The 14445-nt window shown below is 44.1% G+C and overlaps 1 protein-coding gene across 3 annotated transcripts in view; it reads right to left on the reverse strand.

The window, feature by feature from the left end:
• The window catches only part of TARS3 (threonyl-tRNA synthetase 3), a 76111-nt gene extending 61888 nt beyond the window's left edge, over positions 1–14223 (reverse strand). For all 3 annotated transcript variants that reach the window (XM_036084750.2, XM_036084749.2, XM_078078971.1), the window contains exons 1-5: positions 13803–14223; positions 12772–12837; positions 11921–12117; positions 5095–5218; positions 457–578 (exon numbers count right to left, since the gene is read on the reverse strand). In XM_036084750.2, coding sequence (XP_035940643.2) covers positions 457–578; positions 5095–5218; positions 11921–12117; positions 12772–12837; positions 13803–14120 — 827 coding nt within the window. In that variant the 5' untranslated portion in view covers positions 14121–14223. The remainder of the gene's footprint in view (positions 1–456; positions 579–5094; positions 5219–11920; positions 12118–12771; positions 12838–13802) is intronic.
• Between the last annotated feature and the right edge of the window lie 222 nt (positions 14224–14445).

The raw sequence follows: 14445 nt of genomic DNA on the forward strand, positions 1-14445 counted from the left end.
GGCAGCTCGTCCTTAAGAGCTATGGGGAATACAGGTGGTGGGCTGGGGCTGGGCCTGCTGCTAATGATTTCAAGCACAGACCTACAGAATGCGAGGCCTCTGTGCCTACTCTGCATGGTACTTGTCTGCGTGAGATGTCTGGCCAAGGTGGATAGCACCCTTCATCATCATGGAGCAGAACTGAACCAGCCACTCTCTGGGGATTAAATTTGAGATTCTGTTCTTAATTTAGTACTAGGCTCTAGCAGGTCTCATGTGAGATAAATAGTATTATCACTTCCTTCTGGGGACAAGAAAGAAAGTTCGAGAAGTTCCTCTGGAATCTAAACTCATAAAAGAATAATTTTCAAACATAGCCAATCTATGCTCAAGTTACAGAACATATACACATTCACTGAATTAATATGTAACCATTATAAACGCATGCCTTCAGAAGTGACTGTGCAGCGGTATTACCTGTCTCCAATGAACATGTCATAATAAAATCCATTTTCAATGGGTGGACCATAGCACAGGTGGCCTCCGTAGTAAAGCTCCATGGCCTCCCCAAGGACGTGAGCACTGGAGTGCCAGTACACCTGTGTGGAACACAGAGGCCAGTGGCTATCGAAGTTACGGCATGGGAAACTGTTAGTCCAATCACACAAGGAAGCAAGTGGATCACCTTTAAGGGGACAAACGCCAAGACACAGAGCAACATCAATTTGAAAAGAAACGCTTCAATGCCCACGTCAAAGAGAACACTTCCTGAGCGCTCCTGGCAATTACACCAGGGCCACAAGCTGGGTTCTAGTGTAAACTGCTGTCTTGAGTCGCAGCTAAAGCGCAGCTCCGAAACCACGTCCTTCCAAGTCCATCTTCACTCGCAGAGAGGTTGTCTGTCAAAGCCTCAACCATCCGCTTGGAAGGCTGAGCGGAGGAGTCGCGCGGCAGCCCGGCTCAGCCCAGAGTGGAGGAAAGCCAAGGGTGACAGACACCGGTTTCCTTCCTTTCTCTCCAGGGACAGCCTCGAAGCTGAACACAGAGGGCCAAAGTAGTTTGCATCTACACGGCAGTCTCCGCAGGTTGAACAGCTTTTGACAAGATGGCCCTGGAGGGAGACGAGTGTGGCCTGGGAATGTGGCCTGAGAGTCCCGGGCAGCACCCACATGAGTTTATTTACCACCATCCAAGGGCCGCTCATCAGGTCTACAAGGTCGGAAAGTTGGGTCTTGAATCTGGTTTTGAATTCGCAAGGGATCAGTGGTTTACGGATAAACTAAAACTAACCGAAGTCACCAAATAAATATAGGTGCCGAAGAAGCAAGACGACGGAGTCCCCTGGCAGCACTTTCCTTCCCTTATCAAATAGGAAACGTTACAATGAGAAAGCTGTTTGACAAATAAAATCAATCGGAACAGAGGGAGGCTGGCTGGCTGAGCAGGCTATGTGTAATCCCAACCCGCAGCATTAGGCTGGGATAGGACCTGCCAACGGCCCCAGAGGGTCGGTCCCCAGGAGGGCAGGCCAACGTGAACCCAAGTCTCTTCTTTGGTGCTCTGTCCACACCTAGATATTTGTTGAGCCAAACTCTGTGTTAGGTGTTGGGGATACAACAGTGAACAAAAAGGAGTCACCGGCCTCCTGCAGTTTGCAGCGCAGCGTGGGAGAGACAGGCATAAACAAACTAGTAAGTGCATAATCACAAGACGAGAAGAAGATTTAAAAGGAGATGAACAGGGCACTGGAATGAAGAGTAACAATGAAGGCTCCACCTTCACAGAGAGTCAGGAACATGTAAGGGGAAAGCAGGGTAGCCTGAGAAAGGCTGCAGAGAGAAGAACGGGCCAGCAGCCATGCAGGCCTTGGGCCGGGGGAGGAAGGAAGCTGAGTTTTATTCTAAATGCAGTGAGATGCAGTGAAGGGCTTTAAGCAGAAAAAATTTCAATTTACCTTTTAAAACACCATTTGGTAGCAGTACAGGAATGGATTTTAGGGGAATAGGACAGCAGGTGGGCAGTTTCTTGGGTTGTGCTATAATAACACCATCGTGGACTCTTGGACGGTGGCAGTGGAGATGGGGAGAAGTGGGCAGATTCAAGATACATCGGGAAAGTAACGGCTTACCAATTAATTCGAGCCTGGAGCTGGGAGAGCAGGCTGTAATCACACACAACCTCTGAGACTCTAGATTGAGCAGTTAGGCGTGTTGTGGAGGTGTACACTGAGATGGGGCTAAAATCAAGAGTTCCGCCGTGGACATACTCAGGATTTCTGTACGATCTCTGGATGGAGTTAGCGCATGGCCAGCAGCGTACACAAGACTGAGACATGTCTAGCCACAGACAGAAGAATTGACAGCGGACAGTTAATAGAACCACTTGGAACGGGAATCTAAAGACAGATGGTGCCATGACTGGGCACCGAGGAAGTCTTCACTCTGCGGGCAGATGAAGAAGAAAAAGCCAGCAAAGGAGACTGAGAAAGAACCGATGGTGGGAATGAAACCAGAAAAGCAGTGGCACCATAAAGGACCTTAAAAGAAGGGCGTGGTTCATTGTCACTGCTGAGAGAATCCAGAGGATGGGGGAAGTGGCCATTGAAATGGGGGGTGAAGCCCGACTCATGCCCTGATGTACTGGAAGAGACCCCTGAGCTGCACTAAAAGCACAGAACTAGCAGCTTTGGTTCTTATGTAAATCTGCTTTTCTGGTTCACACCTCTAAGTACCACCAAGTACCTTGTGTTTTCTTGAGCATGAAATCATAGCTGCACATCACTGGTTTCCCTGGGACTTCCCCCAAAGATTTAAAGTAGAATAGTATCTACCTACATATATTCTTTTAGTGGACAATACGCTTACAAAAGGAAACACCATTAGATACGTTTTAAACTTGCAAGCTGTATCATTTTATAAAATGCCCCTTGTTTCTGTTGTGTATATTTATCAGCTTTATGTGAATATTCTTCCTGTCATTTTCTATATGAACTTATCTAAAGGGCAGAGGGTGTTTCTTCTGTATGTTACGTTATGCTCTAACTATTCTTATAAATAGAATCATCTTTTACAATATAAAGGAGTCTTGAAATTTTCCATAAAGCAAAAAATGCTTTTAAAAAATCATTAATTTCTCATTTTTTTAGATCTGGGTTTTCAAGATTTGTTTTTCTATAGGGTTTCTTTTTCATGGATATGTGCTAAATATTCATAAGTTGGTTTATGTTCAGTATCTTACTATGTTTATAGCAACAGGAAAATAAATTCCAGGAACAACAACAAAAAAAATCTTTGTTACTAAACTACATTAAAAGAAGCATCAAGATCTTGGAAAAGTTACTTCACCATTCTGAGCTCTGGTTACTTCATCTGTAAAACAGGGATTAAAACATACATGTGTGCTAGGGTAACTGGGAACTCAAGGGGCCAGGGTCACTTGGTAAATGTTTGGTAAATAAACATTTGGTAAATGTTTTTGCCTATTATCATTTTCATCAACAACCACACATACTTATGGTAACCCTACAATCTGAGGTCCGATACCATGTTATGAGCATGGCACGCAGGGGGGCCTGCTGGTTCGGCACTCTAGAAAGATTTCCCATGATAACAAATGTTTTCTTTTTCATGAGGTCACTGAATGCAAGGAGAGAAGAATCTCAAAGATGCCCACATCTCCATGGAACATTAAAGTTGGTAGTTCTTCCATCCCCTACCACCCCAGTACCTGGCAGATTGAAGAAGTTCAACAGCCAACTATGTAAAAAGAGTCTCAGGAGCAACACCTGCATATAAACCAAGAGCCTGCCAGTGTGGGAAAATGCAAGGCTTTCAGGCAGGATCTGGGCCCTTAGTTGAGGATCAAAACTAATTGTCCCACCAGCTATCATGGTGGCTCTTGGTTCCAGCCCCTATTGGACTTTCTCCAGAAACTGACACTATCTGAAACCTCTAGTTGTTTGTTTTCTTGTTTACTACCTCCTCCCACTGGATGTAAACTCTTAAAACTCTTGGAAGTGGGAGTCTCCATGCTTTGTCCACTGTAGCCCTACAGTGTCTTTATGTGCCTCCAGGGCCTTAGATGCTGGTCAGTTGACTGAAGGAATTTATAAAATTTTAAAGTCTAGGGATGAAATCTGGGATGAAGTTAAGTGACAGCTGTTAACAACTCATGAGAAAAACTAAGTAATACATGGGGCACCTGGGTGGCTCAGCCATTAAGCGTCTGCCTTCGGCTCAGGTCGTGATCTCAGGGTCCTGGGATCGAGCCCCACATCAGGCTCCCTGCTCGGTGGGAAGCCTGCTTCTCCCTCTCCCACTCCCCCTGCTTGTGTTCCCTCTCTCGCTGTGTCTCTCTCTGTCAAATAAATAAATAAAAAATCTTTAAAAAAAAAAAAAAACTAAGTAATACATATATGCTATGTATTTCTTCTAAAAATTGCTCTTTCCAAATCACTTTTAAATGTGATTTTATTAATATTGTATTATTTAGCTACTGAATTGTTATACCTCACATATTTCACACAGAAAAGTAATTATAATATGCTTCTTATAAGTTTGCGTTAATAAATCAAGAAATTTAGCCTAAGTTTCAAGATTAATATAACCTAAACTAATCACAGGTTAGGTTTTAGGTGGACAGTGGGCCACATGAAAGGAAAACTGCAAAGTTAAGGTAACGATGCATATCAGAGACCTACATAAAAATCTGGTATCTATTTTACAGAATATTACATTAATAACTATTTAAAAGATATCTGAGTTTTGATAATGTTTTCCAATTCTCCTACACATATTATATTATAAAGTAGACCCATTTTTAAGAATCTATTAAAATTCACTTGGAATATACATTGATTTTATAATAAAGCATTATAGCTTAAAGAAATAATTATTTTAAAAAATGATAAATAGGGGCTTCTTTAAAAGCTGATATATATTTGTACATATGCATTCCATAGAAACTCATGAAATACTAACCACCAATAAACAAATTTTAAATCTTAGAAGGTTACAAAACTCATCATTCTTGACTTCAATATGTGTCTTCTTTGTACATAATATTGTTTACAATACAATTACTCAAAGTTTCATTGATTGGTTTTTAAATACTTACAGCTTGAGCTTCCTCATTATCAAACGTAAGCAGCTCTAGAGTGGAATCCCCTTCCAATGGACGGTCCAAGTCCCATAATTCACCATTTACTTTGGCTACAACCGTGCTTTCACCCAGCTCTGGACTAGGAAGAGAAAAGTCACTTGGGAGTTAACCTTATCACACGCTACAATGATTCATTAAAACAAAAGATTAGAATACTTTCCAGGGTTGTTTTTTTTTAAGTGAACAGAAAGTACAAATGTAAACTAACAGAGCAGATTTTTTTTAATTTCGTACATTTATTTTAGATACAAAAGTAGTATACATCCACTGTAAACAACCACCACCACCACCACACTTGGAAAACAGAGAAAACACAAAGAATAAAATAAAAATCACATCTAAATCTTACCACCCTGAAAATAACTACTCCTAGCATTTTAGTACGTCTTTCTAGTCTTTTTCTACATCCACCCCTCCTTCTGTCTCTCTCTCTCACTGCCCCCCACACACATTTATTGTTGTTTGAAAATTATTGACAAAAATAACACATTAAGAACCTGGAAAGCACAGGAAAGCAAAGGAAAAAAAAAAAAAACACCCTCAATCCCACCACCCAGAGATTACTTGTTAACATTTTGTTCTATGTCCTTCCACATTTTTTGATAAATATATACACCACAATAAAAATCTAATGAGTACCATTCTGTATATGTTATCTGGTAATGTACTTTTTAAACTTTGTAAGTCACACGTTTTCCCTGACAATAGACAGACTTGAAAAACACACTAGTAATTAGTTGCAGAAGAAACAAGACTTGCTTACTAAGCCCTCTCTGGCTGGGCATTTTGGTTATTTCTTTGTGGGGGTTTTTTGCTTTGTTTTGTTTTGGGACAAATAACACTGCAGTGAACATTCCTGAACACACATCTTCGTGTCCAATCGTTTTCTCTGGAAAAATTCAAGAAGTAAAACTGCTGGGTCAAGGGAAATATGCTTTAATGACATCTGTTGGAATATACTGCCAAATTTTCCGACCAGGAAAGGTGCAAGAATACCTTTTCTCTTTCCCCTCATAACATCAGGTACTATGAAACCACGTCCTCTTTCCAATATGATGTTTTAACTTGCATTTCTGTGAGTAACTTGAGCTTCGGTACAGTGCTGTGGTTAAGAGCACCTGCTCTGGGTTTGAACACTGAACAATTTACTCTAAGCCTCGGCTCTCTCATCTGTAAAATGGGGATTTACAGGACCTTCCTCTTCCATTTATTCTAAGGATTAAACAAGGCATACTTACAATAAAAACTTCTTAATAAATGCTAGCTACTGTTATTAATGAAGCAGAATTTTATTTTCACTTTTACTGGCTGTGTAGACTGCTAAGGGTTCTTCAAATCCATTCTCTCCTTGTATAGGAGTTTGCAGCCTTCCTTGCAGCCAGATGTGGCCATGTGACTAGGTCTGGAAGCAATGGATACAAGCAGAGGTGGCCGTAGCACTTCTGCATCTCAGCCTTAAGACAACGGAGAGCCCTTCTCCATCCCCTCCCCGCGTCCTGCACACCACAGCGCACGTGCGCCGTTCCCCCCAACCGTGCAGACAAGCGCAACACTGGACATACATACAGATGGTCCCGCAGCCAAACGGAAGGAATTCAGGTCTCCAGATACTTATGAAGAAGAGTGCTGTCCCGCCAAGTCGGCCCCCCGCACCTCCAGACTGCTACCGGAGAGAGACTCCGATCATATTTACGCCACTGAATTTTTTGTTGCAGCAGCTTAGCCTGTATCTTAACTAATACAAAAAAGTAAGGACCTGGAGGTGAGTAACAAAATCAAAACACATCGCACTGGCTTAGCAAACGGGCAGCAAGATGTGGCCAACACCCCTTGTCGTGGCATCATTTCGTATTTGATAAGTATCAAATATTGACAGATACGTGATTAAATAGTTGAGATCATATTTGGTAAAGCCTGAAAGCAAACGAATGCGCTTACAATGCTTGTAGCATATAAGGAAGCAGGCATAAAAAGGCAGAATGTTGGTAAACGCTGGACAGCTACTGCAGCTTTTGCAAAATACCACCAGACCCAGCTCAGCCCGGGTGAGAATTATACGGTTTGCAGGCAGGAGATGAAAGGCACAGGACTTTGCCAAGAGAGGCTCTGCCTGTGGCCTGTAATCCAAACTGACTAAGAGTCCAGAAATGTGAGGCTGTGCCAGATTGGAGAAACAGTCATTTGTCCCAAACAGCAGGAGAGACAGGCACGGACAGCCCTTCTCAAAGGCCAACGTCAAGACTGACAATAGGGGCCAGGCCCACTGCAGGGATCAGAGTAAGGGTGCTGCCCTCCCACAGCCTGTTGTTTCATATGACTTCAGGCCATTAAACTGAGGGACAGAGGAATGAGCCAAGCACAAAAGCCAGGAAAAAAAGGGGTGAGAAGTCTCTCTCTAGAATTCTTAGATGATGGAACTGTCTAGATGATGGACAACTAGGAACCTCCCCAAGAGCAAAACCAGGGCCTCCGGGGGACTGTGGACCAGAAAACAAAGGGTGGCCAGATGGGCTGACCCAAGCACTGCCCGCTGCCAGGCTGTGGGCCTCCCGATCGCTGCTAGCAGAATCTGATGGCTTCTGTCCACTACCGGATGCCCTACTGCTCCTTCCTCTTTTTTCCAAATACACATCAATCGTGTTGGCCTCGTGTGTATTCCACCACTGTATGTATACACATGTGGGGTGGGCAGCCCTGTCTATCAGCTTATTTGTTGCTAGAGTGTAAGGGGCCAGCCTAACGAATGGGGTGTTCTGCACATCGCTTGGAAATCCCACGCTTTCAGCTGTTGGGACCCACAGCTGTCTCGCCTGGGGAGCGACCAAGTGTGCAGGATGATGAGAAAGGGATCTCACAGATTTCTGGATGTCACAGGGACACACTGTGGCAGATGCTGTCCCCTAAACCATGCTCTCCCTCTTCCACGGGGAGAATGCTTTAGCTGGACATGTGGCTGGCCAGCAGAAGCGACATTTCCATTCTCTCTTACTGTTAGGGGTGGCCAGGTGACTAAAGGTGAGCTAATAGGATGTAAGAGGAAATTAGAGTGTGCCATTGTGGGGTCTGGCCCTCAAAGCATTATTGTTCCTCAGCTGTCTTCCCCCTGCCTGCAAGCAAGTCCGTGAGTCCATGAACTCAGCTTCCACCCCTAAACATGGACGAACTGTGACCTAGGAGATGGCAGATCAACAAAACAGAAGGAACCCAGGTCCATAAATGACTGCATGGACCAGGGATGTCCACTAGCCTGGACTGGTCATCTCTGGACCACCATATGAGAGAACGTGAGGTCTACCTTATTCAAGCAATGGCCGTCGGGGGAGATCTCTTAAGACAGCAGTGTAGCCTAACTCAGTGGTTCTCAAACTTGAACTTGCATCAGAAACTCCTGGTGGGGCTTACAAACACAGAGACTAATTATTCAAGAGGTATGGAGCAGGACCCAAGAATTTGCTCTCCTAAGTTCCCAGGTAATGCTCATGCTGTTGGTTTGGGGACCACACTCTGCAAACAATTCTTTCATGAACTACTATGAACTGTCCTTTGCCCCGTTTTTCTACAGGGGTCTTTTCTTTTTTTTAAAGATTTTATTTATTTATTTGACATAGAGAGTATGCACGCACAAGCAGAGGGAAGCTGCAGAGGGAGAGGGAGAAGCAGACTCCCCGTTGAGCAGTGAGCCCCACCTCTACAGGGGTATTTCCTTAGGACAAATGGCTATGTATAGAATTACTGGGTCCAAGGTTAGGGTTTGCATGTTTTTAAGGCTTTAAAAGTTTGAAAGAGACTAGACCTATTTATCCACCCTCCAGCAGTGCCATTTCCCCAAGACTGTATCAATGTTAACTGCTATGCATAAACCTTGGTCAAATCGAGAACACGTAATTTTCATTTATACTTCTAAGATAATCTGATCCTCTCTTGAAGTTTTCATCTTTTTCCTGTTAATCTGAAAAACACTTAGGGAGCAATCATTTGTTTTATATGGTACATTTTTTTTACATCTGTCATTTCCCGTTTTATGTGTCATTTTTACACATCGCCATTTTTCTTAAGCATTTTATTTTGTGTGCCATTTGAATTTATCCATCTTTTCCTTAATGATTTCCACATTACATGTTATGCTTAGACTCCCCCAGAGCAGGAATAATCATCTATGCAATCAATTCTCAGTAACCCAAGAGAATAGGCAGTAATTTAATAAAACTATTAATTTCTCATTTATTTTATATCCAGCCACCTCACTGAACCCTTACTTTCTGGCTTCTGTCCACTACCGGATGCCCTACTGCTCCTTCCTCTTTTTTCCAAATAGTTTTCCAGTTAATACTATTCTCTAATTCACTTTTTTTTTTAAGTAGGAGCCCAACAACACAGAGCCCCACTCACAACCCTGAGATCAAGACCTGAGCTGAGATCAAGAGCCTGTCGTCCCACCAACTGCGCCACACAGGTGCCCCTCTCTAATTCACCTTGGAGCTCCCCCCTTTTTCTTTCTTTTTTTTTTTTTTAAAGATTTTATTTATTTATTCATGAGACAGAGAGAGAGAGAGAGAAGCAGACGGAGAAGCAGGCTCCCAAGGAGCAGGGAGCCCGATGCGGGACTCGATCCCAGGACCCTGGGATCATGACCTGAGCTGAAGGCAGATGCTTAACCATCTGAGCCACCCAGGCGCCCTCCCCCCTTTTTCTAACTGCCTGAGTTGAATTCTTAGTCTGTTTCTTCTTCTTTCTCATTAGAAAAACCTTTGACACTACAAATCTGTTTCTGATCACTACTTTGGCCCTATTCCACAGATTTCTGATATATATTCTCCTCATTAAAGTATTTTCTAAAAATCCTGTGGTTTTTATTTTCTTTTACCTGAGTTATTTTGAAGTGTTTATTTTTGTAATTTTCAAGTTTTATTTTGTTTTGTCTTGCTGTCATTTAATGTTTACTGAGTTCATAACGGATTTCATTTTACCTACAGAATATGTGAACTGTACTTCCACATGTAATTAAGGTTCTGAGGAGCCAAAAACCCAACCACAGGTGCTGAGATCTCTCTGTCTGTAGACCAGAGAGACTGGTGAGCAACCACTAAGTCCCCCTCACAGTGTTATTATTCAGACACATATAACCCTAATGTTTACCTATGTGATCGGTCCAAAACCGGTCCAAAGACAGGTTAAAGCCTACCACTCCTGAGTGTCTTTAATTTTGTATTTCTGATCTGATGCTACATCATTTAACTCCTAAAGTTCTGTGACAAATAGTCGTTGTGGATTACACTGTTTGTCTATTTTTGAAATAAGCCTCCCATTTGATGATTTAAGCCCTGAATTCTGGTGTCTTGAAGTAATACTATGATCCCGGCTCTCTTCTTAACAGGTTTGCTTGATATGCCCACTTTGCTCGTCTTTTGGTTTAGGCTAACTTTACTTTTTAGACGCCCCTACAATCCCACTATCATGAAATTTGATTGTACGATTTGTAAGCTGATACCCTGTGGAAATGCAGATTATGAAGGGTACAATGAAGAACCTGTCCTATAATCCGATAACTTTGCTTCCCAAGTTCGAACAGGATTCTTCTGTGCAGAACCAGTCTCTAATATGCCAACATGCAAACTGACTCGCCATGAAGAAACATAATTTATTTTTGCCTCAAAGCCCGTTTTTTCCCAAGCACATCTAATCATGTCTCTCCTGGAAAACATGGGAATAGGTTGGGAGAGGCCGTTAGAGTGCAAGATATGATGGGATGGAAAAAAATATATATAATTTTAATCATAGTTTTCCAAGGAAATCTGAAGATTTCAACTGTTGAAAAAGCTTGCTTTTTAAATAGTAAAAGTTTATTTACATGGCAGTCTTGAGCTACAGCTTCCATAGAATTATATTTAATGCTAGGAATTAACATTGGTCAAAATAACATAACTTCACTAATGTATCTAATTTCTAGGAAAGTCAAAGTATTTATTCCAGGGTTGATAATAGCTCTAACACATACACCTTCAATCTATAATAAGTTGCTTTGTACATTTCTAGAGGCACTTTAATTTTCAGAGTATTTTTCATATGCAGTATTTTATTTAATTTTTACAACCTCATTAGGTAAATGGGGAAAGCAGTATTATTCCACAGAGATAAAAAGAAACAGGCTTGAAAACCTTCAGGGATCTGCCCAACGTGGTTCGAAGAACCACCCATGGTTATTTACTGGTGGGACGATGACTTGACTTGGAGTCAAGTCCAGCAAAGGATCAGTAAAATCTCATGGAAATACTGTGATGATGAACAAAGTCAATGTAAAGTGACCTGTCAAGGATTATACATTTTTCTCTATTATATATTTTTCTTAGAACTTTAAAACATGGGGGGGGGGGGCACCTGGATGGCTCAGTTGGTTAAGCGTCTGCCTTTGGCTCGGGTCATAATCTCAGGGTCCTGGGATCGAGCCCCACATCAGGCTCTCTGCTCAGCGAGAGCTGGCTTCTCCTGCTCCTTGCTGCTTCCCCTGTTTGTACTCTCTCTCTCTGTCAAATACATAAATAAAATCTTAAAAAAAAAAAAAAGAACTTTAGAATATGGACATTTTAAAGAAGAAGAGATTTTATTCTGGTATTCAACTACTTATTTAAATGCCCTATTTCGAAGCCAGAGGGAAAAAATTAATGATATTTAATTTATTCAAGTAAGAAAAAAAAAATATTTTCGCAGTCCCCAGGGAACACATTGTCACCAAGCTCTGGCACAATACTACATAATGAATATCTTCTCCAAACTATGGTTTTACCTAATTTCAGCGGCCACTTGATAAGGTGTTGTTTTCCAGACTTCCCCTTCCACGGTTTTCCCACCAGCCACTCTCACTGTGATCACATTGCTTGTATTCCCCTTTTTGTCAGTAACGGCAAATAAGAGCTGATGGTCTTGCTTCAATATTTCAAACAGCTTCAATCTTTCCTTCACAAAATCTGGTCGATTTGTCACCTGAAAGTCATTAGAATACAAGAAGGTTAACATACACAGCCCACTTTTTTCTACCTGTTCACCCTGCAGTAAGGCTCACCCCATTCTCTGCACACCCAGGTCATTTCCAACTCTCCTGCCAGTCACTTCCCACCTCCTTCTTGGTCTTAGGGTCCAGCTCAAAGCCCACCTCTTCTAACTACCATATCTCCCTCCACCATATGTTTAACACTCATCTATGCACAGTCGCACAATTCAGCACCTACCCATATACCGTCCTACTTCGTTCTCTGTTGTCTTTCCTGTTTGTCTGATCTCAACCAGACTGATTCCTCCGCGGCCAGGTTTTCCTCCTTTGCTCCTGCCAAGTGTTTATCCTCAAAACCTACTCTGGTTTGTTTTCATGATTGATATGGTAGCTAATTTCCTTAACACAAAAGTAAAGCTCTGCTATCTCAACTTAAATAGACAAAGAAGCACTTAAAGAGAGCTGTGTGGCTAGCTCAGCTCGAAGTTAAGACATCTTGTATCTAAGGCTTGCAAGGTTTTGAATATACTACTAGTGTCGTAATTTAATTAGTAACTATGTTTTAATTTAAAATCTGGGCAATTAACTGTATCAGCATGTTTAAATTACAGGTAGTATTTTACAATATTTCCATAGCAACAACTCACCTCGCTCTCAGGCCTGCTATCCTCCTTCACTTTAGTGTTCTTTTCTTGGGTTTGACTGGAAGGAGGCTGAGAAATAAAGGTAAGTTATAAATAACTCATACCAATGACAAGAAAGAGGAACACATCAGAAACAGAGGAGAGAGCAGTCAGCAAGTGTCCCACGTTGGAGCCTGGGCTTCCCTGACCACCACCTAAACTCTAGGTGGGCAACTCACTTTCTGGGGTTCCATCCTTCCTGTCTGTGCATTTTCACACACTCTTGCTAAGCACATTTAACATATTTTACTCTCTAAAGTTTTTTCCCCTAAACTTTAAACATAATGTCACTGGAAAATGATTGTGTAGCTGCCGCCACACTGTAAATACACTATTTCAGGAAGATGTTGCCAGTGCACCACAGTTACCCTTGGTAAAGAACTCAAGAACACCCCACAGTCTGAGAAAGCTTTTAAACTTCAGAAAATGTATTATGTTACACGACGATAATCTGTCCTTCAATGAGCCAAAATATTAAAACACTCTATTAAATAATAACGCTAAATATACAGATCTCAACAAGTGAACAACAAAAGCCCCCAAAACCACCTGTCGTAAACAGCTCAGAACCAGCCATTCATTAGACGAAATGGATGAGTCTACTTTCGTAGCTGTTGGTCTTCCTGATAAGAATAGTGAGTTTTAAACACTCCAGCATTTTTTTACAAACAAAGGAAAATGCTTTTTCTGCTACTGAAGAAAATATGTGGCAATTTACTGGAAGAGCTGAGAAATGACACCATTAAGTCAGTCTGGCGACTGCGGGAAATACAGGGCTCCAAGGGGTGTCCAGGCGCCTCACTGGTTCCCCAGGCCGTAGCAGGTGCACAGGGCAGCGCTCCGCCAGGCGCGGGTCCAGCAGCGCGCCGCGGCCGCACCCGTCCTTCCGGCGGGACCACCGCCACCCGTGCACCACGCAGCCCGCGGCGCCGCCCGCCCGGGGCTCTAGGCGGCACCCGCCCCCGTTCCCCGCAGCGAGCCCGCCGCCCCGTTACCTGCGCGCCGGCAGCCGCGCGCCCGGCCTCCTCCTGCGCCGCCGCCGCCTGCGCCCCCCTCTCCAGCGGCGCCTGCTGGCTCAGCTCCTCGGCGAGGCACAGCCGCAGGCGGTAGAGGCGGTGGCGCAGGTCGCGGTTCTCCGCCCGGAGCTGCGCCACCTCCCGCGTCAGGCACGGCCCCTCGGCCTGGCCGCGGTCGGGCGCGTTCAGCTGCTCGTCCCTCAGGCGCTGGACCTCCGCCCACAGCCAGCGGATGTCCTCCTCCTGCCGCTCCAGGCGTGAAGCCACGGCCTCGGCTGCCAGGGCCTCCGCCGCCATAGCGGCCGGCTCCCCAAGCCACCGACGCCACTCAGGTGGCAGCCGCTGCGGTGGGGGCAGTGGCGGCGGCCGGGCTATAGAGACCGCGGGGAGGCGGGGCGTCGTGGACAGGCGGGGCGACGAGGAGAGAGGGGCGGGGCTCACTGCAGGGCGGGGACTATAGGAGCCGCGGGGAGGCGGACTGACGGGGAGAGGCGGGGCGACGAGGAGAGGAGGGGCGGGGCTCACCGCAAGCTGGGACCATAGAAACCGCGGGGAGGCGGGGCGAGGAGGAGAGACGGGGCAACAGAGAAGGGCAGAGGAGGCACACTGCAGGGCGGGGACT

Source organism: Halichoerus grypus, chromosome 8, assembly GCF_964656455.1.
Source record: "Halichoerus grypus chromosome 8, mHalGry1.hap1.1, whole genome shotgun sequence".
In the NCBI taxonomy this organism is placed as follows: domain Eukaryota; kingdom Metazoa; phylum Chordata; class Mammalia; order Carnivora; family Phocidae; genus Halichoerus; species Halichoerus grypus.